Source organism: Vanacampus margaritifer, chromosome 12, assembly GCF_051991255.1.
Source record: "Vanacampus margaritifer isolate UIUO_Vmar chromosome 12, RoL_Vmar_1.0, whole genome shotgun sequence".
Lineage (NCBI taxonomy): Eukaryota > Metazoa > Chordata > Actinopteri > Syngnathiformes > Syngnathidae > Vanacampus > Vanacampus margaritifer.
Genome location: NC_135443.1, coordinates 10,254,565 through 10,278,307, shown reverse-complemented (window position 1 = coordinate 10,278,307; position 23,743 = coordinate 10,254,565). Strand labels below are relative to the sequence as shown.

At 36.7% G+C, this 23,743-nt stretch overlaps 1 protein-coding gene across 2 annotated transcripts in view; it reads left to right on the top strand.

Moving 5' to 3' along the window:
- The window catches only part of cfap46 (cilia and flagella associated protein 46), a 50,898-nt gene that overhangs the window by 8,877 nt on the left and 18,278 nt on the right, over positions 1-23,743 (top strand). Inside the window, exons 14-42 of one of the 2 annotated variants that reach the window (XM_077582487.1) lie at positions 2,621-2,846; positions 4,090-4,207; positions 4,956-5,085; positions 5,262-5,386; positions 5,917-6,032; positions 6,972-7,078; positions 7,878-8,090; positions 9,183-9,372; positions 9,684-9,830; positions 11,386-11,490; positions 11,811-11,992; positions 12,819-12,950; positions 13,069-13,234; positions 13,672-13,738; positions 13,903-14,038; positions 14,115-14,298; positions 14,911-15,064; positions 15,147-15,161; positions 15,629-15,852; positions 18,061-18,168; positions 18,261-18,419; positions 18,569-18,717; positions 19,397-19,495; positions 19,581-19,641; positions 20,744-20,884; positions 20,963-21,163; positions 21,241-21,347; positions 21,453-21,635; positions 23,053-23,191. In XM_077582487.1, coding sequence (XP_077438613.1) covers positions 2,621-2,846; positions 4,090-4,207; positions 4,956-5,085; positions 5,262-5,386; positions 5,917-6,032; positions 6,972-7,078; positions 7,878-8,090; positions 9,183-9,372; positions 9,684-9,830; positions 11,386-11,490; positions 11,811-11,992; positions 12,819-12,950; positions 13,069-13,234; positions 13,672-13,738; positions 13,903-14,038; positions 14,115-14,298; positions 14,911-15,064; positions 15,147-15,161; positions 15,629-15,852; positions 18,061-18,168; positions 18,261-18,419; positions 18,569-18,717; positions 19,397-19,495; positions 19,581-19,641; positions 20,744-20,884; positions 20,963-21,163; positions 21,241-21,347; positions 21,453-21,635; positions 23,053-23,191 — 4,084 coding nt within the window. The remainder of the gene's footprint in view (positions 1-2,620; positions 2,847-4,089; positions 4,208-4,955; positions 5,086-5,261; positions 5,387-5,916; positions 6,033-6,971; positions 7,079-7,877; positions 8,091-9,182; positions 9,373-9,683; positions 9,831-11,385; positions 11,491-11,810; positions 11,993-12,818; positions 12,951-13,068; positions 13,235-13,671; positions 13,739-13,902; positions 14,039-14,114; positions 14,299-14,910; positions 15,065-15,146; positions 15,162-15,628; positions 15,853-18,060; positions 18,169-18,260; positions 18,420-18,568; positions 18,718-19,396; positions 19,496-19,580; positions 19,642-20,743; positions 20,885-20,962; positions 21,164-21,240; positions 21,348-21,452; positions 21,636-23,052; positions 23,192-23,743) is intronic. The other variant, XM_077582488.1, reaches the window with a different exon arrangement.

Genomic DNA, 23,743 nt, shown 5'->3' with positions numbered 1-23,743 from the left:
CTAGGGATGCAGGATAATGCTATTTTCAACCGATACCGATAAACCAACAATTTAGAAAGTGAAGATGTCGATAATTGTTTGCAAAATTAACTTCAATACAAATATACTTTCGAGTCCTATAAGTCTAACATATACAGTACATTGTGTAAAGCACCATGAAGCTGAATTTTATTGATATCTCTGCTTCAAAGACAACCAATAACTCATTTTGAGTTTGCCAAAACAAAACAGTCAAGCCTGCCATGTAGCCACGATGCATCTTATGTGAACATGACGTCGCGCGCATTATGACATCACAAATATGCGATACAACCATAGGAGAGGGGAGGGGTTGAGGAGTTGGCCACAACTTGAGCCACAACCACAACAGATGGACCAACGCGGCAAGCCGGTTATTATCGGTGGATTTCTTGATTATCTGGTTTATCTGTATGACGGCAAATTGGTCGATAATTGCCGATAATTATCAGCCACTGATATTATCGTGCATCCCTAATTTTATCTATAGTAAATAATGTGTGCAGCTTTTGGGGATTCATCCTTTGGTTTTCGTAACATAAAATAATCAGATTTGGTTTTGGTGCTAATAACTATCTGTCTAATGTCTAGCCATCCATCTATCTCCATTCTCAATACTTTAATTTCTTTCTTTCTTCTTCTTCTTTCTTTCTCTTACATGAAAAAAATGTGTAAAACGGAAGTGTGCTTACATGAAAAAAATATACGTAAAACGGAAGTGTGCAGCACTCTCTCCCACCTTTCCTTCGTCCGAATGCACAATCAACAATTTTTTTTTTCTAGTAAGGAGTGGAGGAATCCCTATCCTGCCAAGACCAAGGGAAGATGCTTGCCATTGTATACACTATGAGCATGTAGCCAGTGTTACAGGCATAGTGGCTCCCACATTAGGGCACAAAACTAGCTACTGAGTTTTCAAAATAATAGCAATTTGATTTGAGGACAGACAGATGGAGATAAAATAAACAGACACGCTAACCTTAGCTTAACCTGTTGATTCCGGATCCAAATGCTGCTTTATTATAATCCACAGTGTCCACTGTGGCCACAATCATCTTTTGCTTAGATAAAGTGGATCTGAGTAGGGATGTAAATAGAGATTAAGATTTTTTTTTTCTTTTTTTTTTTTTTCTTTTTCTTCTACTTCAGAGCTCAGTATTGTTCATTTGATTTGACATCATCATTGCTCTCCTTTTTAAAAAAAAAATGTTTTTTTTTAACTATATATACATATACAGTATATACATATACACATACAGTATATATATATATATATATATATATATATATATATATATATATATATATATATATATATATTATTTTTTTTTTGTATGTGGGTGAGCATGTGCATGTGCGTGCGTGCGTGTGCGTGTGTGTATTCATCAGTTCACCTAAAGCCCATTAAAAAAAAATCCCATACTAATAATATAATATAATAATAAATTGCCAAATGCAGAAACATCAATGTAAGTTATCACAATGTAGTGGCTCTCGCTAACAGATAGAATTAAGTAACCAGAATTAGGTTAAAAAATTCTATATACGTAGACCATGTTTCTATAAATTTTGATATTTGGTTTTTGTTTGAGGCAGATATTTTTTCCATTAAAATGTGATTTATGAGGAGGTTAGACCATTGGTCGATATTCAGTGTTTGTTTATTTTCCAGTTAACAAGAATTGTTTTTTTAGCGATAGTAAGGGCTACAAGTGTAGATTGAAATTGTTTATGTGGTAAGTCAGTTGTTGTTAGGTCACCTAGCAAACACAAGTTTGGAGATAAAGGTATCCTACAGTCCAAAATAGCGGAAAGTTTTTCTAAGACTTTAGTCCAGAAATACATAACCGGAGTACATAACCATAAAGCATGAACATAAGTGTCTGTAGTGTTTTGTAAACATTGGAGACAAATGTCGGAGTCTGAGAGTCCCATTTTCTTAATCATATATTGAGTAATGTATGTTCTGTGAATAATTTTATATTGGATAAGTTGTAAATTTGTGTGTTTTGTCATTTTAAATGCGTTTTCACAAACTTGAATCCAAAAGTCAGATTCCGGTGCTATAGACAAGTCTGTCTCCCATTTCGAGATGGGTAAAGACATTTTATCAGTATATGAAAGTAACTTATATATTTTTGAAAGTTTTTTTGTTGTTGTCGGAGAAAGCTTGTTAATATCTTTAGCTAAAACAGGCGGTTGGAGCGTACCCCGAAGTGTTGGAATTTTTTTCTTTATCATACCCCGAAGTGTTGGAATTTTTTTCTTTATCATATTTTTAACTTGTAGATAATGTAAAAAATTTCCGTTTTTTATATTGTATTTTTGGAGCAAGGATGTATATGATATAAACATATTATCTGAGAAGAGATGGTGGAGATGTGTAATTCCTTTCTGCTCCCACACACCTAAATAAAACGGTTGGTTGTTAAGTTGAAAGTCAGGGTTATGCCATAGGGGAGAGAGCCCACAGGGCTCCACTTGGGCTTTTTTTGTTTTCTTATTTGCAGTTATAGACTGGTATAACCCTAGTGGGTTTATTTGTTAGTCCAGAACGTTGTTATTAGTTTCTATTCTAAGAGTTCCAATTTCATTTTTCCAGCATGCTGTTCCCAGTTCGATGTCAGGTCCACGCTGAGCTTGCAGTGACTGAAGAGGAAGATGGACTCCTTGAGGCTTCGATGACTCACCTCCAGAAAGCCATGCTGCTGGATAATGGCACACAAAAAGAAAGATTGTCGTCAGCTTTCCATCTCCTCCAGCTAAGAAGAAACCTTTATCAAACGCCCTCTCGGACCGAGGATAAAGCGGCGATGCTTATGCAGCAGGTTTGCACCACTTTGTGTCTCACGTTTTTGGAAGCTGCACAAGGTAGAATTTTTGAGGGAAAGGTTGCTAGTCACATTTATTAGGGAGGGATGGAAGATGATGCAATAAAATATATACGTTGCCCTTTAAATCTCCAACTTTAATAAGACAGTTTAATTGGTGTTTCTTAAGAGTGAAATCATTTTACATAAAAGTAAGTTGCTGTAGGTGCATTTCAATTATAGCTACAGTTAAGGTCAAAATTATTGTTCCCCTTTACAAAATCAAATACAGTAATAACATTTGTGTCATAGATTCTGCTGACTTTCGTGCAGGCGAATTGGACGATATTCCCGGCCAGTCCTCCAATACCCATCCGCAAAAAATAAACAGAAACATGGTTGTTTGTGTAAGGAAAAATATCTGGCATAAAAAACTGCCAAATCAATCATGCCAGAAGTTGCAAAAACAAAATGTTCCCTCATTACATGACCATACTGCAAACATTTTTACAATTGGTTACTTGATGATGATGATGATGATGATGATGAGGATGCAGCTTTTTGGCTTTGCGATATTGCTTCTTTTTTGGAGCAACTCAGGTCATGCTAATCCTGTTTCTCCGATTCAGTTACATTTAATTCAATGGCAATTGATCAGGTCTGTTTTCAAACCTAATTGACTTTTTGTGTTGTTTCAAGCTAAGTTGATGTGTTTTGAAAGCACAAAGTTACACAGTAGCTATTAAGCTAATTTAACCATCTCAATTTTTATCTTTGTTTTTATAAAGAAATAAATAAAAAAAATGTTATTGCAGAGTGTGGCCATATCGTTGAAGAATTTAATACAATGTAATCAATTTTATATTGGGAATCATTTTATGGTAATGTTTCTAGGGGTGCAACATATTTTGACATTAAGTTTACTATATGCAGTGATCACATGGCCAAATCTTATTCTTACTCTAATATAGACTATTGTCTTTATTAGAGTCAGTACATTTACTCTTATATGAGACTCTAATAAAAACTATTGTCTATATTAGAGTCAGAATAAGATTTATTGGCCAAGTATGTAAACACGCAAGGAATTTTTTCTTCACAGTCACAATAACAACCAACAGAGTGAGACAGAACAGTAAAGTCTGGCGGTTTGCAAATTAGCGCCCCGACTTTCTTAGCTGGATAAATAGGAAAAATAAGGAAGTCCTTACAGTCCTTAAGTATACAGTAGTTGGCAATAAGTCCCCTCTTTTTCTTTCAGGTCAAGGACAGGCAGCCCCAACAGAATACAGATTGCCGTCCCTTACTGCTGACTGTGGGTCAACTTTTGGCCCCTGCTGATTTCCAGATGGTGCTGAATGCCGACAACATCTCAAAAAGTACACATTTTCCTATTTCACATTCATTTTCACATAGTTGTGGATCGATTTGCTTTCGACCAATCTTAAAATATAATATTTTTCTCAGAAGTTGAAAAAACGATTTTCATTCTGCATGCAATTTGTCGAACTGGCACGTGAGCATCACATTCCTCCTTTATGTGTTTGTAGAGCATTATAGGCTATGATAAATAGATTTAATCCTACAATAACATTGTTTCCCCCTTTACCGTGGTATCGCTGCATTCAAAAGAACCATGGGAGATTAAGTTTAATTAAAAAGTAATTTAGTTAACACCAATGATCATAGATAACAAACAGAGTGAAGGATTATCAACAGCACACACATATACAGTACCGTACACACTGTAGCATTTCGAACACTGCAGTCACAACCTCTCTTTAATCCTATTACTACACCAAATGCCCCCTAGTGCTGCTGAGACCACGGCCATCTTAATAAGATCTAAACAAGAAGCTCTCTTTTAAGTTCCGTTCTAATCGCCATTGACATGACTGAAACGAGCATTGATTTACACACTTTCTTCATCCTGCAGCGTACATTTTTGATTAAATAAACATACATATTTAATCCATTTTAAATAAATGATATCCCATTACTGAAGTCTTAAGAAACTGCAACATAACAAATAGAATATTTTGTGCGTTAGTGACCTCTACAATACCTTCCTAATAAATTATGAATATGCAAATTGTCAACATCATTCATTGAGTTGTGTTTGACTAGTTACCAAAGCCAGTGTTGGGTGTGGACCGATAGCTCAGCTCTCCGCTGAGGCTCATAATTACTATGCAGCTGTACAGAAGTTGGATGGATACCTGGATCGTCAAGGAGAAAACGCTGACAACACAGAGAGGTACCTTGTGTGTGTGGCGGCAAATTGATTCAGCCAATTTCTTTCGTTAAACCTCACATCTGAAAATCATTGCAACTTGAGAAAACCTGACAGATTTTTTTCACTGAAAATAACCATATTGAAAGTTGTTCATAATCTACAATTTGATGTGTACAGTATATCTTCTCTTGTGTTAGATTAAGGCTGTGGGCGACACTTGCAAAGACGGCAAGAAAACAGGAAGTCTGGGACGTGTGCAGAGTGGCTGGTCGATTCTGTTTGCTCTATGATGAAGCGAGATCGAAGATGTCCAAATGTTATAGTAAGATGTTCAATGAAGGGATCTTTGAAGGTCAGAAAAGGCGTATTAAAAAGGCCAGAAGACAAAACAAAACAATATTAAATTGTATTTGTTAACTGAGGAACAAAACTATTGAGCATAATTTTACATTTCAATAAGATGTCAGTTATTGCTTCTATTAGCTACCTTTAAGAAGGCTATATGCATAAAATTTTGGTCACAACTCACAACCCGCAAACAACAACCTGATATTTCAACAGTGGTGAATTAAACATCTTACTTGATTGAAAACATTTGCTGTGTGTATACAGGGTCAGAATTTGTAACGTCAAAGTGATATTACTGTATTTCACTCTGTCTCCATGAAATCCTATAAATATGGGTTTTGTTTTGTCTGTGTTATCTAGAATCTTAATAGATTAAAAGGGGTGACGTAAGATTTAGAGCTTTGTCTAATTATCAATGTGAACAAGAAATAGTTATTGCCATTTATACATGATTTGGTCAATATACTCTGTGCTTAACTGGTAAATTGCCCAATTTGTATGCAGAGTCAAAGTGTTCAGAGGAAGACAGCTCTGCCGAAAGCCTTAGCAGCTATGAAGAAACTCAACCCTGTGCGAAGAAGTGGCGCCTTTTAGCCGAAATATGCTTTATCACTGCTGAGGTATGGAAATCTTTCCTAAAAATTATGGTAAGAAGAACATAGTTTTATTTTTTTTAAATCTTTAACTGATAGGTGTGTGAAACTCTGTATTTAGACCCCTCACACTTATCTTTCTCATAGTGCATTTGCGTGAATTTTTGGACAGATGCATTGACGAGAGTGAAACGGGGAATTTTTCTCATTCAATTTTTCTGTTTTGTATTCTATGTATATCACGGTTCACGCCTTATTGCATATTTTTTCAATGGTACATATCCAATTTCATATTGTATAAGTACAGCAGGATTTTGGGGTGGTCATTTTTCAACTAATGTTACTACAGATTTATGTAGCCGTAAGTGTGAGCCATCATGAAAGAGTGTGTCGAAGACAAGATCATTTCGCGAGTTTGGGATCCTTTACTTAAAAAACGTTGGTCACCAAGACACCAATTTAAAATATGTCAAGGTTCTCGTAGATCCTAGAAAGGTTTTAAAAAGCATTGAATTTGAATATAAGAACAAGGTCTTAATTGACATATAAATGTTTTAAAAGCAATCTTTCAAAAGTCTTAACAAAGGTTGACACATGATAAGTAGGATTTTATGATTGTAAACCGTTCTTCTTAAAAAAAAAAATATATATATATATATATATATATATATATATATATAATTAACCAAATTATTCTTGTGGTAAGATAACGCAATCACAACAGCGGAACCAACAAAACCGTGATGTGGTTTGACTCTAGTTGCTCATGAATGTTATTTAAATATATAATTAAAAGTCTTGAATTTAAATTTTCTCAACTGCAGGAACCTTGTAAATGTGAAAGATAACTTAAATATATGGTTTGCAGATTTGTGTCTCTTGTCGGGGGTTCTGGAACGTAACCCTCATGTAAAACCAACGGACTACTGTTTATTGTTTTAAGGTGAAATCATCTTACTTTTTCAGGCTACTGCCCAAAAGCTACAAACGCAAGGTGTGCAGCTCAACAGCCCTGCAGTACTCCCACAGGATGTAGGCGTGTCTGAAGATGATCCACACTGGATTATTTACCGGTAAAAACACTATTGCAACTATTTGGTTATAATTCTGAAAACACCTGGTGTCCAATATAATATGTCATGAAGAAGCTACTCATATGTATAGTTGGAAAATAAATGTTTATCTATTATCCTTTTTAATTAATAAATTATACAGTTAATAGTGGTCGAATAGTGGTTCACATAGTTGGGCTGCGCATAATTCCCAGTCAATACCCCAAATTATCAATGCTCTTTGATTTACTGGCAGTACACATATTTAGAAATACCAAATGTTATTATTGCATTTTTATGAAGTTTCAATATTAACCATAATTTCACGAGAATAACACACATAGACACATACACACACTGAAGTATTTTTCAAAGCAAGTCTTTTTCGCCCCATTGCTATTTCACAACACTCTCATGTCAAGGACATTCTGCTGGTTTTCAGTTTTGTGAGATCATGCATGATCATGTTGGAGGACTTTATCACAAAAGGAAGTGGTGACAGTTCTAAGGCTTGTTGAGTGTCTGAGCACAAGAAATTCCATATCAAAACACTATGCTGACAATATTTCATTTTTTCCGCATAGATGCCAATAAATCAGGGAAGCGTATATAATACATGAGAACAGAGAGAAAAAACTTATTTTCAAGGTTTTTTTTTGTGTGTATGTAATATACACAAGTGTGTGCTATTCTCAAGAAATTATGGCCACCTCACCACTGTAAGTGGTGAAAGTAAAGATACAAAACAAGATATTTAATTGTAACTTGATAGCATATTATTAAATGCATGTATAATTCTTCTTCATCTAACTCCACCCAGAGACTGGATCCAGGATCTGTCTGCCTACGCCACGTCCACTTTCTTGCGAGCAGCGGAGCTTGGCACACAGATCAGGGAACCCTGGATTGTGGCAAATTCCGCCATTTACTTATGGAACTACAACAAGCACTTGTTGGTTACTGGAGACTATAACTGCCTCATCCCCACCTTCCAAAGTCTGGTCGAGATGTTCCAAAAGACGGAATGCACAGGGTAGGAATGTGTTGTACATTATCACTTAGCTTCTGACCACCTGATGCAATTGAGAGAATTTGATGTCTTTTTAAAATGAAAAAGTGGTCATATTTAGGTCAATACATAATTTTTTTCTCCTTCATTAAAAACAAAAGTTTTGTTTCTGTGTCTTCCAAACTTTTTGGCAACAATATTGAAACACCACATTGGACCTATAAAGCTGTGCAAAATGCCTTGATATGCTAAAGGCAAATTTTATCAATGATGCACATCTTTGAAGAATCAACATAATTTTATTCATTCACCACTTTTAAAGCATTGTTTTGTTTTGTTTCTCTAGCAGGCATTTAATGTCTTACAGCCCCCATAAAATCTAAAATATTGCGACTTTTTTTCTGATATTTTCAAAGTATGAAGTGGGCATGAATAAAGATGTGCACTTACATTTTGGTGACAACTAGTCTTAGTTTCGTACATTAGATGACTTTAATGTTTTCTCTAAAGTGCATATGAAGCAGACACAGCTTGACCACATCCATAAAATAAAAACATTTGAAACAATCATTCTAATATTTATAAAGTATAAAGTGGGCACAAGTAGAGATGTGAACATATATTTAGAAATTAGATGACATTCAGCTTTTCGACATTAATTTTTAGAATGTGCCTTTTTGAGTCTGGCCGCTGCATTCTCCAGCCATTGCCGTTGTAAATGTGTTTTTTTTTTCCTTTCCTGAAGGAAGAACATGAAAACTGACATGGTTAAGAGTGTCCCTATCTAAATTATGGTAATACTTGGTGACACAATATTTCATTTTTAGAGAAAAATAAATGAGGATACAAGTCCAAAAAGAACAACTGCCCTGTTTGAATGTTTCATCATGCGTTACGTCAAGTGCTTGCTCAAAACTGGCCAAGATGGTGCTTTACAGGATACTTTATTATTTTGACACTTAATCGGCTAAAACGTTTTTTCAGAACCAGATGCCATTGATATTTGCACTAATATTGTTTATATCCACTGCTTAATTGAATTGGACAATGTATTTTAAGTGGTCTTCTGCTTTAAACTTCCAAAGTGGCTGGTATAGAACATTTTGTCATCCATAGAAATCACGCTCTTTTGGTGCTCCTGTGTGATGCTGTGGCCCGAGGTTTGTACCAGCATCTAGCTTTACCAGACAACATGGAACAAGCCTATCAACAAGACAAGGGAAAAGGGAAATCTGAGAAGACGAACAGTAGTCAAGCTGCTGTACTCGACCCTGATGCCCTCCTTAAGGTCCAGAAAGCTTTTGAGGTACAGTAGGTCAGTGAGTGTTGTGTGATAGTGAGATGCTTGAGTGTATCAGTTTTAGTTTGGGATAGATATTTTAGATGTCCTGAAATAAACTAGATGCTGTTGTCATATATATCTGCTTTCTCTACTGTCAAATAAATAGCTGTAAAATGTTTAGCTAAATACTCAATTCATAGTTCAGCACAGAAATTCTAATCTGCAGTGAAACCTGCTCAATGTTCAAAAAGCTTTCTTTTGCTCCAATCAGACACTACGTAATACTGTATATCCTGTAAAAAAAAATAACTTTAATGTTTTGTGTTCACTCTCAGCTGTGTAACTATGCCCTTTCCATATCCAACGGCAACACCACGGGGGAGGCAGTACCCATTGCTGTCCAGAAGCAACTGGTGGCGACGTGGGTACAGATCAAGATCCTCCAGCAGCAGACTGGTTGTCAACCAGACACAGATGAAAAGGTACCATTCTCCCTCACAGCCAAGAATAATAATCTGTTAGATCGAAATCAACACTCTATGGAATATATCATCATGCGGTGTTTGTTTACACTAGCTTTCTTGGATCCCAGGACCAAAGTTTGCCAATTTGAGTCAGATGCAGAAAAGAAACCTTGTCAGTCGTTGTCAAACAGGGTGAACGCACCAAAATGTGACAGTACATAATATACCTATATAATTACTTTTACGATACCTAGTCAAAAAAGATGGGTACAAAATGTTTATGTGGGCAATGACGCTTTCACTAGTAAGAGTGCAATGGGCAGCTTAAGCTGCTGCCCGGTGACCCGACCCCAGATAACCAGAAGAAAATGGACGGTTGGATAGACTGATTGGACTTCTGATCCATAGTAGGTATTGTACTTTGCGGTACTTGTACATGCAATATGATCCAGTATGTTAAAGTGATTGATTTAGCCTACTTGTATACAGGAATTCACAGTTCATATTTTTCTAACAAAAAATCTTGTTTTGGACTGACAAATAGTGTTTTCCTTGAATAACAAGATGGATTGCCTCCATACTCAAACAGACAGATCACAGACTTGCCTTAAAAAAAAAACATTGCTGTTGCTACATGCTTTCTGCTATACAACTAAAGAAAAATTACCAACAATTTTGGACTTTGTATTTCCCTGACACCCACAGCATTCATTGTAATATGCTGCCTGACTACATTGTCAGGAAATATTTCCCACATAGCATTCATAGCACAACAGCACACAACTTTATTTTTGATGATGTTAAAAGGAATGACTCATAGACTTTTAAAATGAGTTTTAAAGTGCATTGCTCATTCTTTATATCTTCTGTACTATGATTCACCCATGCATTTTCTACATTGTCACATATAGGAATAACATAGTGTACACAGCATTATGATTAAGTCCCAATGTCATATTTCTATCTACAGTAAATGACTAGACTAATTATATTATTAGTCACTAAAATTGACTGATCGGTCACCATATTCCTACAATCCTGAGCCAAATGTTTTTTTTTTGTCATAACTAATTGGGATTTGTTCCTTCCCAGGCATACTCAGAACTGCAATGTTATAACTTTTGTTAATTGCAACCCATCAATCATGAACTCTTGTTCTTTCAATTAACAAGTCTTGTATTGTAAACAAGTGAGTGTGTTATATAATTTAATACGCACGGCATTTGGGAAATAGAATTTCATATTTACACTGCATGTGTACATACTCACCTGGACAACTTACACTAATGCAATTAGATCCAGTTCTAATAATAATGATGATGATAATACTGATAATAATAGTAATAATAATAATAATAATAGTCATAATAATAATATTATACACTTTTATTTTGTATGCCTTATTTATACCATCTCTTCTATTGAATCCTACTATTGTACAGGTGTACCTAATGATGTGTTCAGTGCATGTATAATTCCGAGCCAACCATGAATACAAACAGTTTGATATGTGCGTAAAAGATGACTGTTTCCAACATAACGTTTAAGGATAGTTCTTGTTCCAACTTGTCAGAATGAAGAAATGTCGCCTATGACTCGTGTGCTGATTGCAGTGGAGATGCTTCAGTCGTATAAAAATTCCAGCCCCTTGGAGGGTTACGATCCCAGTCTCTCAACAGTACGTACCTGAATCTTTGTGTGTTTCAATTGTTTCACCAGTTGACATGATGAGCGTACGTTGAGCTATCGGATGCCATGAGATTGAGAATGAATTACTGTACCCATAACTAAGTTATCACCTCCTATCTCTCTTATCACTTCACCTATCCCGGTCTCTATCTCTTGGTATCCACATTTTGGCCCTCTCTCATTAATTTGTGACATTTATGAATGATCTTTTTGTCCGCTTTTTTACTCGATCACTCCTTTATTACACTCTTATATATTTTCTGCCCCTTTCCTTTACTGTTCCTTTTTTGTCCCTCTTGTTACAAAAAGCTGGTGACCATGGTGTCTAATTGCAACTGGACTGATGCTGTGGTGGAGTTACAGACATGGTGTCAGCTTGCTGCATTCTGCCACCATGCCAAGGAGTATAGTTTGGTCCTGAGCTGCACTGAGAGAGCGATGCAGCTCGAGGATGCAGCATCAAAGTGTCTTAACACCACACCTTGTCTTTTGTAAGTGCATTGACATTTTGGAATCATTATTCACATACCTAAAATAGTAGGTAGACCTATAAATATGTGTATGGGATGCAGCCCTTCGTATCAGTTTACACACTTTATAAAACTAACTTGTGTATTAGTGGGTAAGACATTTGGAATTATTGTTGGGGGAAAGGAGAATGTTAAGGAGCTGACCTGAAAGGCAAAGCTCTCGATTTACCGGTCGATCTACGTTCCTGCCCTCACCTATGGTCACGAGTTGTGGGTCGTGACCGAAAGAACGAGATCCCGGATACAAGCGGCCAAAATAAGTTTCCTCCGCAGGGTAGCCGGGCTCTCCCTTAAAGATAGGGTGAGAAGCTCGGTCATCCGGGAGGGACTCAGCGTTGAGCCGCTACTCCTTTACGTTGAGAGGAACCCGTTGAGGTGGCTCGGGCATCTGGTTCGGATGCCTCCTGGACGCCTCCCTGGGGAGGTGTTCCGGGCATGTCCTACCGGCGGGAGCCCCCGGGGACGACCCAGGAAACGCTGGAGAGACTACGTCTCTCGGCTGGCCTGGGAACGCCTTGGGATCCCGTCGGAGGAGCTGGGTGAAGTGGCTGGGGAGAGGGAAGTCTGGGCTTCCCTCCTAAAGCTGCTGCCCCCGCGACCCGACCCCGAATAAGTGGAATTGAAGACGGAACGGAACGGAAAGGAGAATGTTATCTAGAGTTTAATTTTGCACTCATTTTCTAATTTGTAAGTTTAATGAAATTACAGAATGTTTGTGCTTTGAAACTTTTGGGGTTCTAAATACTTATCTTTGATCTAATATTAATTCATCTTCTTAAATCCCCAGGTATGGCTTACCTGCAGTGAATGAGATGCTGAGCACGGCAGCCTGTTTAAGAGGGTTGAGCTCAATCCATGAGTCCATTGGAGATGTACATATTTACAAAACAGCTATGGATATGCTTCTGTCTAGTGTCAGGTGCTGTGTTTACGTGTGTACTGATTTAACACCTCTAACCCAACTTGTTCAAGGATCCTTATTCAGTTACTCAGCCTCACGCTTATCAAGCATGTTGTAATGTATCATCTCTTCACAGGTATGCACAAAAGGCTGGGCATTCAGAACTATGTTTCACAGCTGCCAGGCATTACTGGAACAATTGCCTCCCTCTAACACATTCACTGGAGGAAAGACACCAGCTCAAGGAGCCCTTGGAGGCAATTCTTAATGCCCTCCTCCACACTTATCCCAAACACACAAACGTATGATTCCCTTTCTTTTGCCATATTGACATCCTCACTGTCACATTTATTTTCCTCTCTGGGATTGTGCGTGAGAAGGGCTGGTTGCCAATTTTGGCAGCCAGCATTTTTTGTTAATAGTTAATGTTATTTTTCGAAATGAAATTGGTTTCCTTCCTATTAATCTTGAGTATATAGACAAGAGGGCTCCAGAGCAATTCATTATTTATAGAACTTGTGGATAAACTTAGTGAGAAAGGCTCTCCAAGGCATCTCCTCTAGAAAGCAAACCTTCCACTGGGAAACAGCCCAAAAAAAACCTGGATAAATGTACAGTAGATTATGTGTAATGAATCGAAACCTCTCTTCATCTCTTTTTCTACATACAGTATATTGTATCCTTCTCTGTTTCTCGTAATACACTTGAGTAGTAATATTTTTCACATTTAATGTTTCAGAAACAGGACAAAGTGAAACATTTGCAGAAAGGAGTCCCCCTTGGGAGTTCTAAACCTGAAGCACCAAGTAAGCGCTACACACATGGATCCTGGCGTGGTTCCTCTTATTTCTCTTTTTGGAAAACTATATTCCTGTCTGAGTTTTAAAAAAAAAAAGGCACACTTTCTAACATTGTATTTCAGCCTTAATTCTATACTCTTCTGTATATGTGTGTGCGCCTCTGTGAGCAGATGAAGAAGTCCTAACCCTGAAATCATCGATGTACTGTCTGTTGCTTCAAATATACATCGATAGAACGGATTACAACGGTGCTTTGCAGCTGTTGGATAATGCTGTTAGGGATATGCCTGGCACCAAACACCGACTGTTAGTAAAAACTTAAAAACACTGATTAAAAAAGAAGATGGAACAAACTTCAAAAGTTATTATCTGTACTTCACAGACTTCTGCTGAAACATCGCATACAGATTAAGGCACGGCTGGGGGAAAGTGTATTGATGGATATGCAGACGTTACAAGGCAAAGAAGAGCAGAATTGTTCATTAATGTGGCACAAAGCAGCACTGTGTTCCTGCAATTTAACGCAGCAGCTGACCTGCTATCAGAAATCAGTCACCTCTCTCATGGTAAGGAAATTATAATGCTGCAGCCAACTGTGGTACCTATCTTCTGATGGAAACATTTATTTTAAGTGCAGTCATTGGGGTACATAAAAAAACAAACAAACAAAAAAACCAAGCTCTTTGCAATGAGACTTTTTTTTTTAATGGTGTCTGCAAAATATATGAGGTCTTACCACCATCTTGTGGAATCAAGATATCATTGCAGCTGTTTAAGAAAAAGTTGAAGGGACAAGGTGTGGTAAAATAGCATTTATATAGTACTTTAAAACAACCATTTCTATATATAAAGTGCTGTAATGGAGTAAAAATCAGTTCTGCATTAGACAGGTAAAACTAGATAACACAATATCCAGTAAGTAAATAGGTAAATAAAATAATAACAACATTAATAACACAAGAAGTAGGTAAGTGAATTAGTAAATAAAATAAATAGCAAATAAATTGACACAAAATACATCAGGCACCAAAACATACAGAAACAATGCTGAGTATAAAGCTAAATAATGAAAATGTGTTTTAAGATGAGTTTTACAAGTATAAATAGCTGCATGATTTTTCAATATCTGCGTGATTCTTCTGTTTTCTTTATATTCTACATATGTGATGGCATTCAAGTCTGAAGAAAATCAATGGCAAAAGGTCAGCTTCTTGCTTGCATTTGGAGCATGGCTGTACTGTCACAACATGTCGACAGAGGAGGCCCAGCACCAGGTTCAGTGGGCCATTGACATTCTTCTACATTTGGAAACAGAGCAGTCGGAAAAAAGAGGTAACCGCTCGGTGACTAAACTTTTTCACTCCTACTGTTAATCTAGTCAATTCCGTTTTGATTTTAGCTTTTATTTGTACAGGTGTACCTGTGTCAGGTCAGTGCCATTTCTGTCTTCTGTGGACTTAGTCATTTTTGTTTAACTGAAGCTTTATGACAATAATGCATGACAAATACTGGCAATAAATGGAAAGTTTAAATATAAAGCTTCAAATGTTATGTTTCTGAAGTGTACAAAATGAAATCTGGTGGGTGTTTGATAGGTTTATGTTTGAGATGACGCTGATGATGCTCCAGTTTCTCTTTTTGTGTGATACCTGTTGTTTTGTTAATAGTACTTTTTCTGCAGTCTAAAAATAGAATATGCCATATTGGCCTTTTGTTGGTTACCTTGTAAGTACACATTAGCCTATACTCATTGCTATTTTAGTTTTTATAAATACGTATCAGCGTGAATACCATTAGAGTCAGGTTTCTTCACACCCCGGTCCTTTTGTGTCATGTTGTCTGTGCTGTCTGTATCAAGCAACCTATTTGTTTGGGCTGTTTGAATTTTCTGTTTAGAAGAAGACTCTCAGGAGATGGATCCGGACTCAGTGAAATGTGAAACTCTGGCTGTTGTTCAAGGACTGTCATTCACACAGACTGTGTCCAGTCTGAAGGAGGTGCAACGTCTTGACAGCTTGGTACAAGCACACACACTGCTTGCTGTCATGGCAGACAGGAATTCACCCGAGCACCAGTTTAACCTGCTCCGTGCATACGACTTTGTTCTCCAAATATGGCAGGTATGTTAAGGGAAAACAATTTTATTTATATAAAGTGTGGTTTTTAATTCCTTTAACCTTTACCTATCCAGATTGTACAGTAAGAACACATCTTATTTACAGTACACAACAAATAAACAAAATACACAACCATGAACAGAATAAAGACAGGGCAGAAGCATTATGGACAGAATGTGATAAATAAAATACAACAATGGGAAGGTAAAGGGGCGAGGGATGTACTATATCTGTGTATGGCTTTAAGGTTGAGGGTATCTTAAAAGGTGTTTCATTCATTAACCTGGTTTACATTGTATTCTGATAGAGCCGACTTAGAAAACCAAGCCAAATGAAAATACACCTCAATAGGAATAAACAGGCCGATACCAAATGGAATTGAATTTTTGCTGCGCTCTGTCTGTGCATCTTCATGTAAATGTGCAGGGATGTCATCGTTTAGCCACTTGAAATTATGGCAGCTTCCAAACAGAGCACACAAAGCTGGTGATCTGCATGGCACATGTGTTTAAAACAGAGCTGATTAAATGTAGTGGCACATCTAAACACCAGATTGGAACAAATCTTGTCACATGTGAACAGTTGACCTGAGACCTTCTATTAGAATGATTTCAGCTAGAACGACATAAAAAACGTTAGCTATTAGCTGCTGCAAAGGGAAAGGAAACAATCAAAGGTTTGCTTACAAGTTAGAAAGAGAGAAAATGGAGAAAAGGTAAGATTGGCCAAAATTGTTTTGTAAAAAAAAAAAGAAAAAAAAAAGCTGAAGCCAGTGTCAGAGCCTGCAGACGTGTAGGGAAGGCCAGTAAAGGTTACAGTGATGTGTGTTTAAAGGCTGCATTGGTAGAAAATTGGCAAGATGAATGCAACAAAATGCCCAGTTTTTGAAGAGCCGTCTTCAAAGAATTTTTAAAGTACCAGTTAAAAGGTTAAAGTACCACTGAATGTCACGCCCATCTGAGTGGGGTGAAATTTGTTCTCTGCATTTGACCCATCCACTGAGGGATTTTAATGTCAGGTGGAGCATTTAAAAGCACTCTGGGACTGGTGGACAGTATGGGCTGAATAATACCTAGGCAAACAATTTGGACATAAAATGTGTACCGGTACATTTGTCAGTCTGAAGGAACCTCTGCAGGCCAAAGGTGGAGAGAAAGATTTTGCTAATTTAGTTGGTACGCATATATAACGCTAAAGACATTTTGGCATGTAAAGTTTGATATTGAGTTTGAATAATGTTTTTTTTTCTTGTAGAATTACTTGCAGTTTTACCTTTGAACGATAACAGTCAATACAATTATGAACAGGTGACAGTCCATAATTGAAATACTCATATCAGTAAAAATGTATTGATTTTCAAAAGAAAATTACAGTATGTGGGGTAAGTCTTTACTGTCCTTGATCAAATTATGCCCTAAAAGAAAATTACCCATACGATTCATAAACATAAGCACAAGAAAATGTTGACAAATTAGGTTGATATATAAAACAGAATTGGCACAAGGATTGAGCCCTGAGGCATTTCACGTTTCCACACACAAGCAGGGATGTGATTTTTCCGCTAATTCGCGGAATTCCGCTTTTTTTATTCCCCCCCCCCCCCCAAAAAAAAAATTGTTTTTTTTTTTTTTGTTTTTTTAGTAGTTCATTGTGTATGCACATGACTCAGACAGATAACATCTTTTGCTATAACAAAGACATTTGTGGTATGATCTAATATGAGTTACTTTTCATTTGGTCATGATACAATTATTTGTTCATGAAATTTGAACTCTTCAACATTATTTATGTGTTAACTTAGTAATCACATGAGTTAGATATGATGATATTCTCAGTGATAGTTTTTAAAAGCAAAGGCAGTCCAATGTTTTTGAATGTGACTGATTTTGAGTTGACTAAAACTGCCATTTTATATGGGATAGTTCAATATACATTGAAAATTTATGCTGTTGTTTTGTCTATTTCTTTGTCATGTGAGTGCATTGAAAGTACTTAAAAACACGGAAAACCCATGAGCTCCGGGGCGCTTCGCCCCCCTTGTCCCCCCACCAGGGCACTGCCCTGGACCTAGCTGGGTGCCAGCGGCCCCCAGACCCCCAGCTAAATTTTCAGATAATTTCACTTTGGTCAAATCACATCCCTGCACAAGTCACCAAGTCCCCTCTTCTTAAATGAAATCATCTTATATATGGTAATTGCCTATCTCTGCAGGTGTCAACAGCAGTTGTTTCTGTGACCCCGAGTGAACAGCCAAAAGGTCAGTGCCCCACTCCTGCTGGGAACAAAAAAGACAAGGGCAAAGGCAAAAAAGTGAAAGAGGTACTGTACTACTACAACTACTTTTCCTCATTATGTGGTTTCTACGAAACATAGCAATACTTACATTTTTTGTGTTTCATCTACTTGCCCAGCCTACCCCACCAGAGGTGAATCTCAAACCTGTCTTGGATCTTACTCTTCCTTCTACTTTGGAGTATTGGGTTAAATACACTTGCTCTGATCAAGTCCGTTACACGTTCAAAACAAATTCTAACCCACAGTGCATCAGTATTCATAGCATTACAAATCAGGTAAGGCTACTTAAAGTGCATTGTTCACTTAATGTTGAATCTACCTTGTAAGAGGTTAGGATACTAACAAGTTTCATTTCTATAATAGAAAGAACGTGATTTTTATTGATTTTTTTTTTTCATGTGTTATTTTATGCACTTGATGTTAGACCCAGAGCTTGTTTTATCTTGACCTGCTGGAAAAGGAGTTCCACTCGCTCTCATTAGGCCACCTGACCCTACCCATTATGCACCTAGCTGAGACATTCGCTCATGACCTTTTGGATAGGAGAAGCCTTTCTGACCTGTATCGACTCAGGTACACACACTGACACATTACTAGTTCCTATAGCTAGTATGAGATCCTCCCACAGACAGTTCAATAGGTTTAAAGGGTGAAAGTGATATGTGAAAAAGTAAATATAAAAAATAACTCAAACCCTTAAAAAAAAAAAGCTTATTTATGGAAGGAATTTAAATAACATGAATTAATTTATTTTATTGATGGACACATGTTTTAGAAATATGCAATAGGTGAGGCCGAGTATGAGATCCTCCCACAGACAGTTCAATAAGTTTAAAGGGTGAAAGTGATATGGAAAAGAAAAAAAAAAAAGAAGAAAAAAACCCCTCAAACCCTTAAAAAAAATGCTTATTTATGAATGGAATTTAAATAACAAGAATTAATTTGTTTTATTGATGGACACATGTTTTAGAAATATGCAATAGGTGAGGCCTAGTATGAGATCCTCCCACAGACAGTTCAATAGGTTTAAAGGGTGAAAGTGATATGTGAAAAAAGAAAAAAAAAGAAGAAAAAAACCCCTCAAACCCTTAAAAAAAATGCTTATTTATGAATGGAATTTAAATAACAAGAATTAATTTGTTTTATTGATGGACACATGTTTTAGAAATATGCAATAGGTAAGGCCTAGTATGAATCCAACATGATGTGTATGGTCATCACTTTTTTTTTTATGCCGTATTGTCCTTTTCAGAATAGTAAGGACATGCTGTCAACTTGGAATGGAGACTCATTCCTCATACCACGAGAGTCTCTTAACTTTGATGAAAATACAAGAACAAGAACAAATCAGGTATGTAAACGACAATTTACCAGTATGTGCTTTTTTTGTACTCATAGCATCATTCCCCTAAAGTAAATTATATTCACTGCCTTAGGTGCAACAGAGCAATCACTCTTTTACAGGAGAGAAGACGCCTCTACAAATCGCATAATCAGGTAAGCCTTTCTGCTTTAATGGTACATCAAATGCTGCATATTCACAAACCGTGATAACCCTGAGTCTATACAATCTGTTCCAAAATATCCATTTTCATTAAGTTTCCTCAATAGTCAATGTAATTTACAGTAAATTATTTTTATTTATCAAAAACAGTTGTATTTCCTATAATGTGTTTTTTATTGAACAGATGACAAATTTGGGCATCTCAGGTAAGAAAGACAATTTAATATGAGTATGACTGTGATTGGTTAATTCCCCACAAAGCCGACTTGCACAATTTCTTCTTCCCCTCTCAAAAATAATTATTCATCTACATGTATAATTTGGAACATGGTGTAACATTTAGAAAGGTGCTCTTCTTATAACATCAATGAGGGCATTTAACCCCATGGTCGAATGTTATTTGAAATCAATTAGATTTCGAACAACATGCTTATTTTTATTTGTATATATATATTTTTTATTTGCATATAAAGTTATGGGGGAAAATTGTCATTACCCCTTTTTCTTTAATTTCTTGTTCATTTCATTGTCTGGTACCACTTAAGACAGGGGTGCCTCGAGAGCCCCTATCCAGCTTATTTTAGATGTTCCCCTTCTCCAACACACCTGATACGATCAGGGTCCTTATCAGGCTTCTGCTGATGAGCTGATCACTTGACTCAGGTGTGTTGGAGGAGGGATACATCTAAAACAGGCAGGATAGGGGCTCTCAAGGACCAGACTTGGGCACCACTGACTATAGGTGTATCATGTGATTAACAGAAATGATGGGTGGATGAAAACATGGCATGCCTAAAAGCACATTTGAGTTTCGTTGTGTATGAAATGTATTATATAGTGCTAAATACATTTGCCTTGCCTTGCCTAAAATCACCGGTTTGGCAGTAGAATGCCATAGCTTTGCAAGTATGTATAATTTTGATTATTATCAAAACAAAACAAAAACAATTGAAAATGGCTGGATGTCAGCTCATACATTTATTTTTTAAGAGCTATTTTTATTGTCATTATATTTGCCCAACAAGGCATTTAAAAGGGTGGTATAGTACTACTTCCCTGACTATATCATGTCTTAATTGTTTTCTTCCTTTACAGAAATCCGATTTGGAGTCACATTTACAGAGAAAGAATATGTTTAGGTTGAATATTTGGGTTGACAAAGCAGAAATCTGCCTGGAGATGGGACTGTACCAAGGAGCCCAGCAGCTCCTGGCAGAAGCTCAGTTGGTTGCATTAGTGAGTTCATAAAATAGCTATTAAAGTTAGAAAAAGTTAAGATCTTTAATGCACCTTTCCTCTGTTTAATCACATTAGGAATTTGAAGACCAGACTGTAATGCCAAGAATCTTGCTCGGGATGGCTACTCTAGCTTGTGACGAACATAACCATGCACAGGCCTTGTACCTTCTGGATAAGGCCCAAACACTGGGTGGGGATGAGCACTTCTGGTACAAGTTTACCCTCACAAAGGTTGCTGCTGTTGTAGGCCAGAGACCCCGGGATGCACAAGCCAAGGTAACGTAGATGCTGTGATGAGACAGAATTATTATTTTTAATTGTTTTTAACATAACCAGACATTTATATTTAACAGATTGATCAGATTATCAAGCAAGGGTGTGAGGCTTTGACGGTGGTTCTGAAGCAGCGGCTGAACCGAGTCTCAGAGATCACATTTTTAATTTCATCATTAGAAATGAGGTAATTGCACATATTCAGTCAGCTAAATATTTCTGAAGTACATTCTAAGGGTGAACGTACTCTGATTAAATATAAAATCTCAATGTCGTTTGTGCCGTGTTCCAGGGGTGCCATTGAGTGTATATGTGCCATTTCTGGCAGTGAGCCTGGAGTTGCACTCACCACTAAGGAACTCCAGATTCTGAAAGCTGCCTGTGACACACTCGGGCAATGTGCAAGGGTGTTTACTCAGCTCAACTACCGAGACCATGCTGCAAAGAGCCGTGAAAAGTGCACATATGGTCTGAGGTCAGTGAGGGCAAAATGACTCCAGGTTTTGATTTGAGTGGTATCACGCTTTGTTTCAGCACTCGTACAGAATTAGACCATGACACTACCCCAATCATGTCTGACTGTATAGGAAAGACACGCCTGTCTTTGTATACCTCACCTGATTGCTGCCACACACACACTTGACAACCATTGGAAGGACAGGTTTGTCTTGGTCTCATCAGACCACAGAATATGGTTCCAGTGATCCATGTCCTTGCTCTTCTTGTCTTCAGCAAACTGTTTCTTGGCTGTCTTATGCATCATCTTTAGGATGTTGACTATGCAAGGCATATGGTCTAAATACTGTTTGTGTGTGTTGAGTTATTTAGAGGAGACAGTAAATTTACAATGTTATGCAAGATGTACACTGACCATGTTGCATTCATGGTAGCCATTTGTCCTTTTATTCAGTGTTGCCCGTCTTGCCCCGTTGAAAAAATAGAATAAAATATTTACAAAAAATTGAAGTAGCTTACTTTTGTGAAGTACAGTATAGGTAGTTAAAAATTAAATTAAATCCAGCATTGTATTTGAATTTGTTATCTATACATGACAGTTTGACCACCCAAAATGATATATATATATATATGTATACAAAGTTTAGGGTACCATAATTTTTTGCCTTTGCCAGTTTCATTGTCACTTAGTATTTTGAAAAAATATATTTTGGAGCATTAAATTGCGATTCCTGATTTGATTAATCTGATTAGTTAATATTCATTATTATTTTTCTTTCGTCAATCTCAAGTTATTTATTTTGTTTTTGTGCATACCAATCTTTTTTTTAAACTGTTTATGCAGAAATAAATATTAAAAAGCAAGAATATGTATGTATTTTTATAGATCACTACTATACATTTACATATATTTTTAGTATGAAGAATGAAACAAGCAATATTTACAGACAGAATGAAAGGACAACTTTACATGGATACATATTACATTAACAGTTGTGTAAATATATATATATTTTTTTTTTTAAATAAATAGTTGTGTACACACTAGGGATGAAGGATGAGCCCAGTCGGTGGGATTATTAGTAATTAATAAATCAAATTGATGGGTTTTAATTTAAAGGACTGTCAAATCTTGTAGCTATATATTGAAATCAACTATCTACCTGTAATCACCTTTTGTCCAAATCCTTTGCTGGATGGTCCTTTGTTGTGGCAAATTACAAGTTATGCTAGTAAAATAGCCTATTGGATGCCCTCATTTTGCATGATATTCTTAGTAGGGGTACTCAAGTTGAGTTTTGACACTTAAACTTTGAAAAATGTATGAAAGCTCATGATTTTATTAGTTTTGTGTTTGTGTTTTGCTGATAACTGACCCTCGAACTGCTCTCTCACACTTGATGTTCTCTTCTTAAAACATGATCAACGCTCGGAAGATTTCTGGCCAACCAGGCTACTGACAAAAAAGAGAAGCAGCGTTTTCTGCTTGATGGACTCTCCCACATGCAGTTGGCAATCTCAGAACAAGAATGTGTTGTTTTGAATGCTGAAAACCTGCTCCACCTGGAAGAGGCGGTAAGTGAACTGCATCAATTTAAATTAAGAGAATATTTGAGAATATATTTGAGAATATTGGTAAGAAAGCTTCTGTATATTATTAGATTATTTTGGATTGACGTTTTTGCTTAATTTAGAGAGGAAACGTAATGGAGAGAGGCGTTAATCAACCAGTACAAAGCTGCATGAAGCAGGCAATCTAATAATGAACTCCCTGTGTTTATTTCACGGTATTGAGATTATATTACATCTATACAATTGTGCATGTTTATTTTTATTTCATAAATCACACTCTTTAGTATTGCACTGAAATGAAAAGCCTTTTGTCACTGTAACTTTTGATGAAATCATAAAAATAAAATATATATATATATTGAATTAACAACCCTAGCACCGCTAGAGAATCAAGTAAAATTGGGTTTTTAATCAGATCTATCCGTTTTTGACTGTCAGGGAAACGATGGTAACAGTGCATGCCCAGCAGGTGGTGCTGCTGCCCTAGTCCAAAAGCATCCAGCTTTTAGTGGCTACAGTTGTCTTGAACTTAGTACTGTATCAGACCTTTATAAC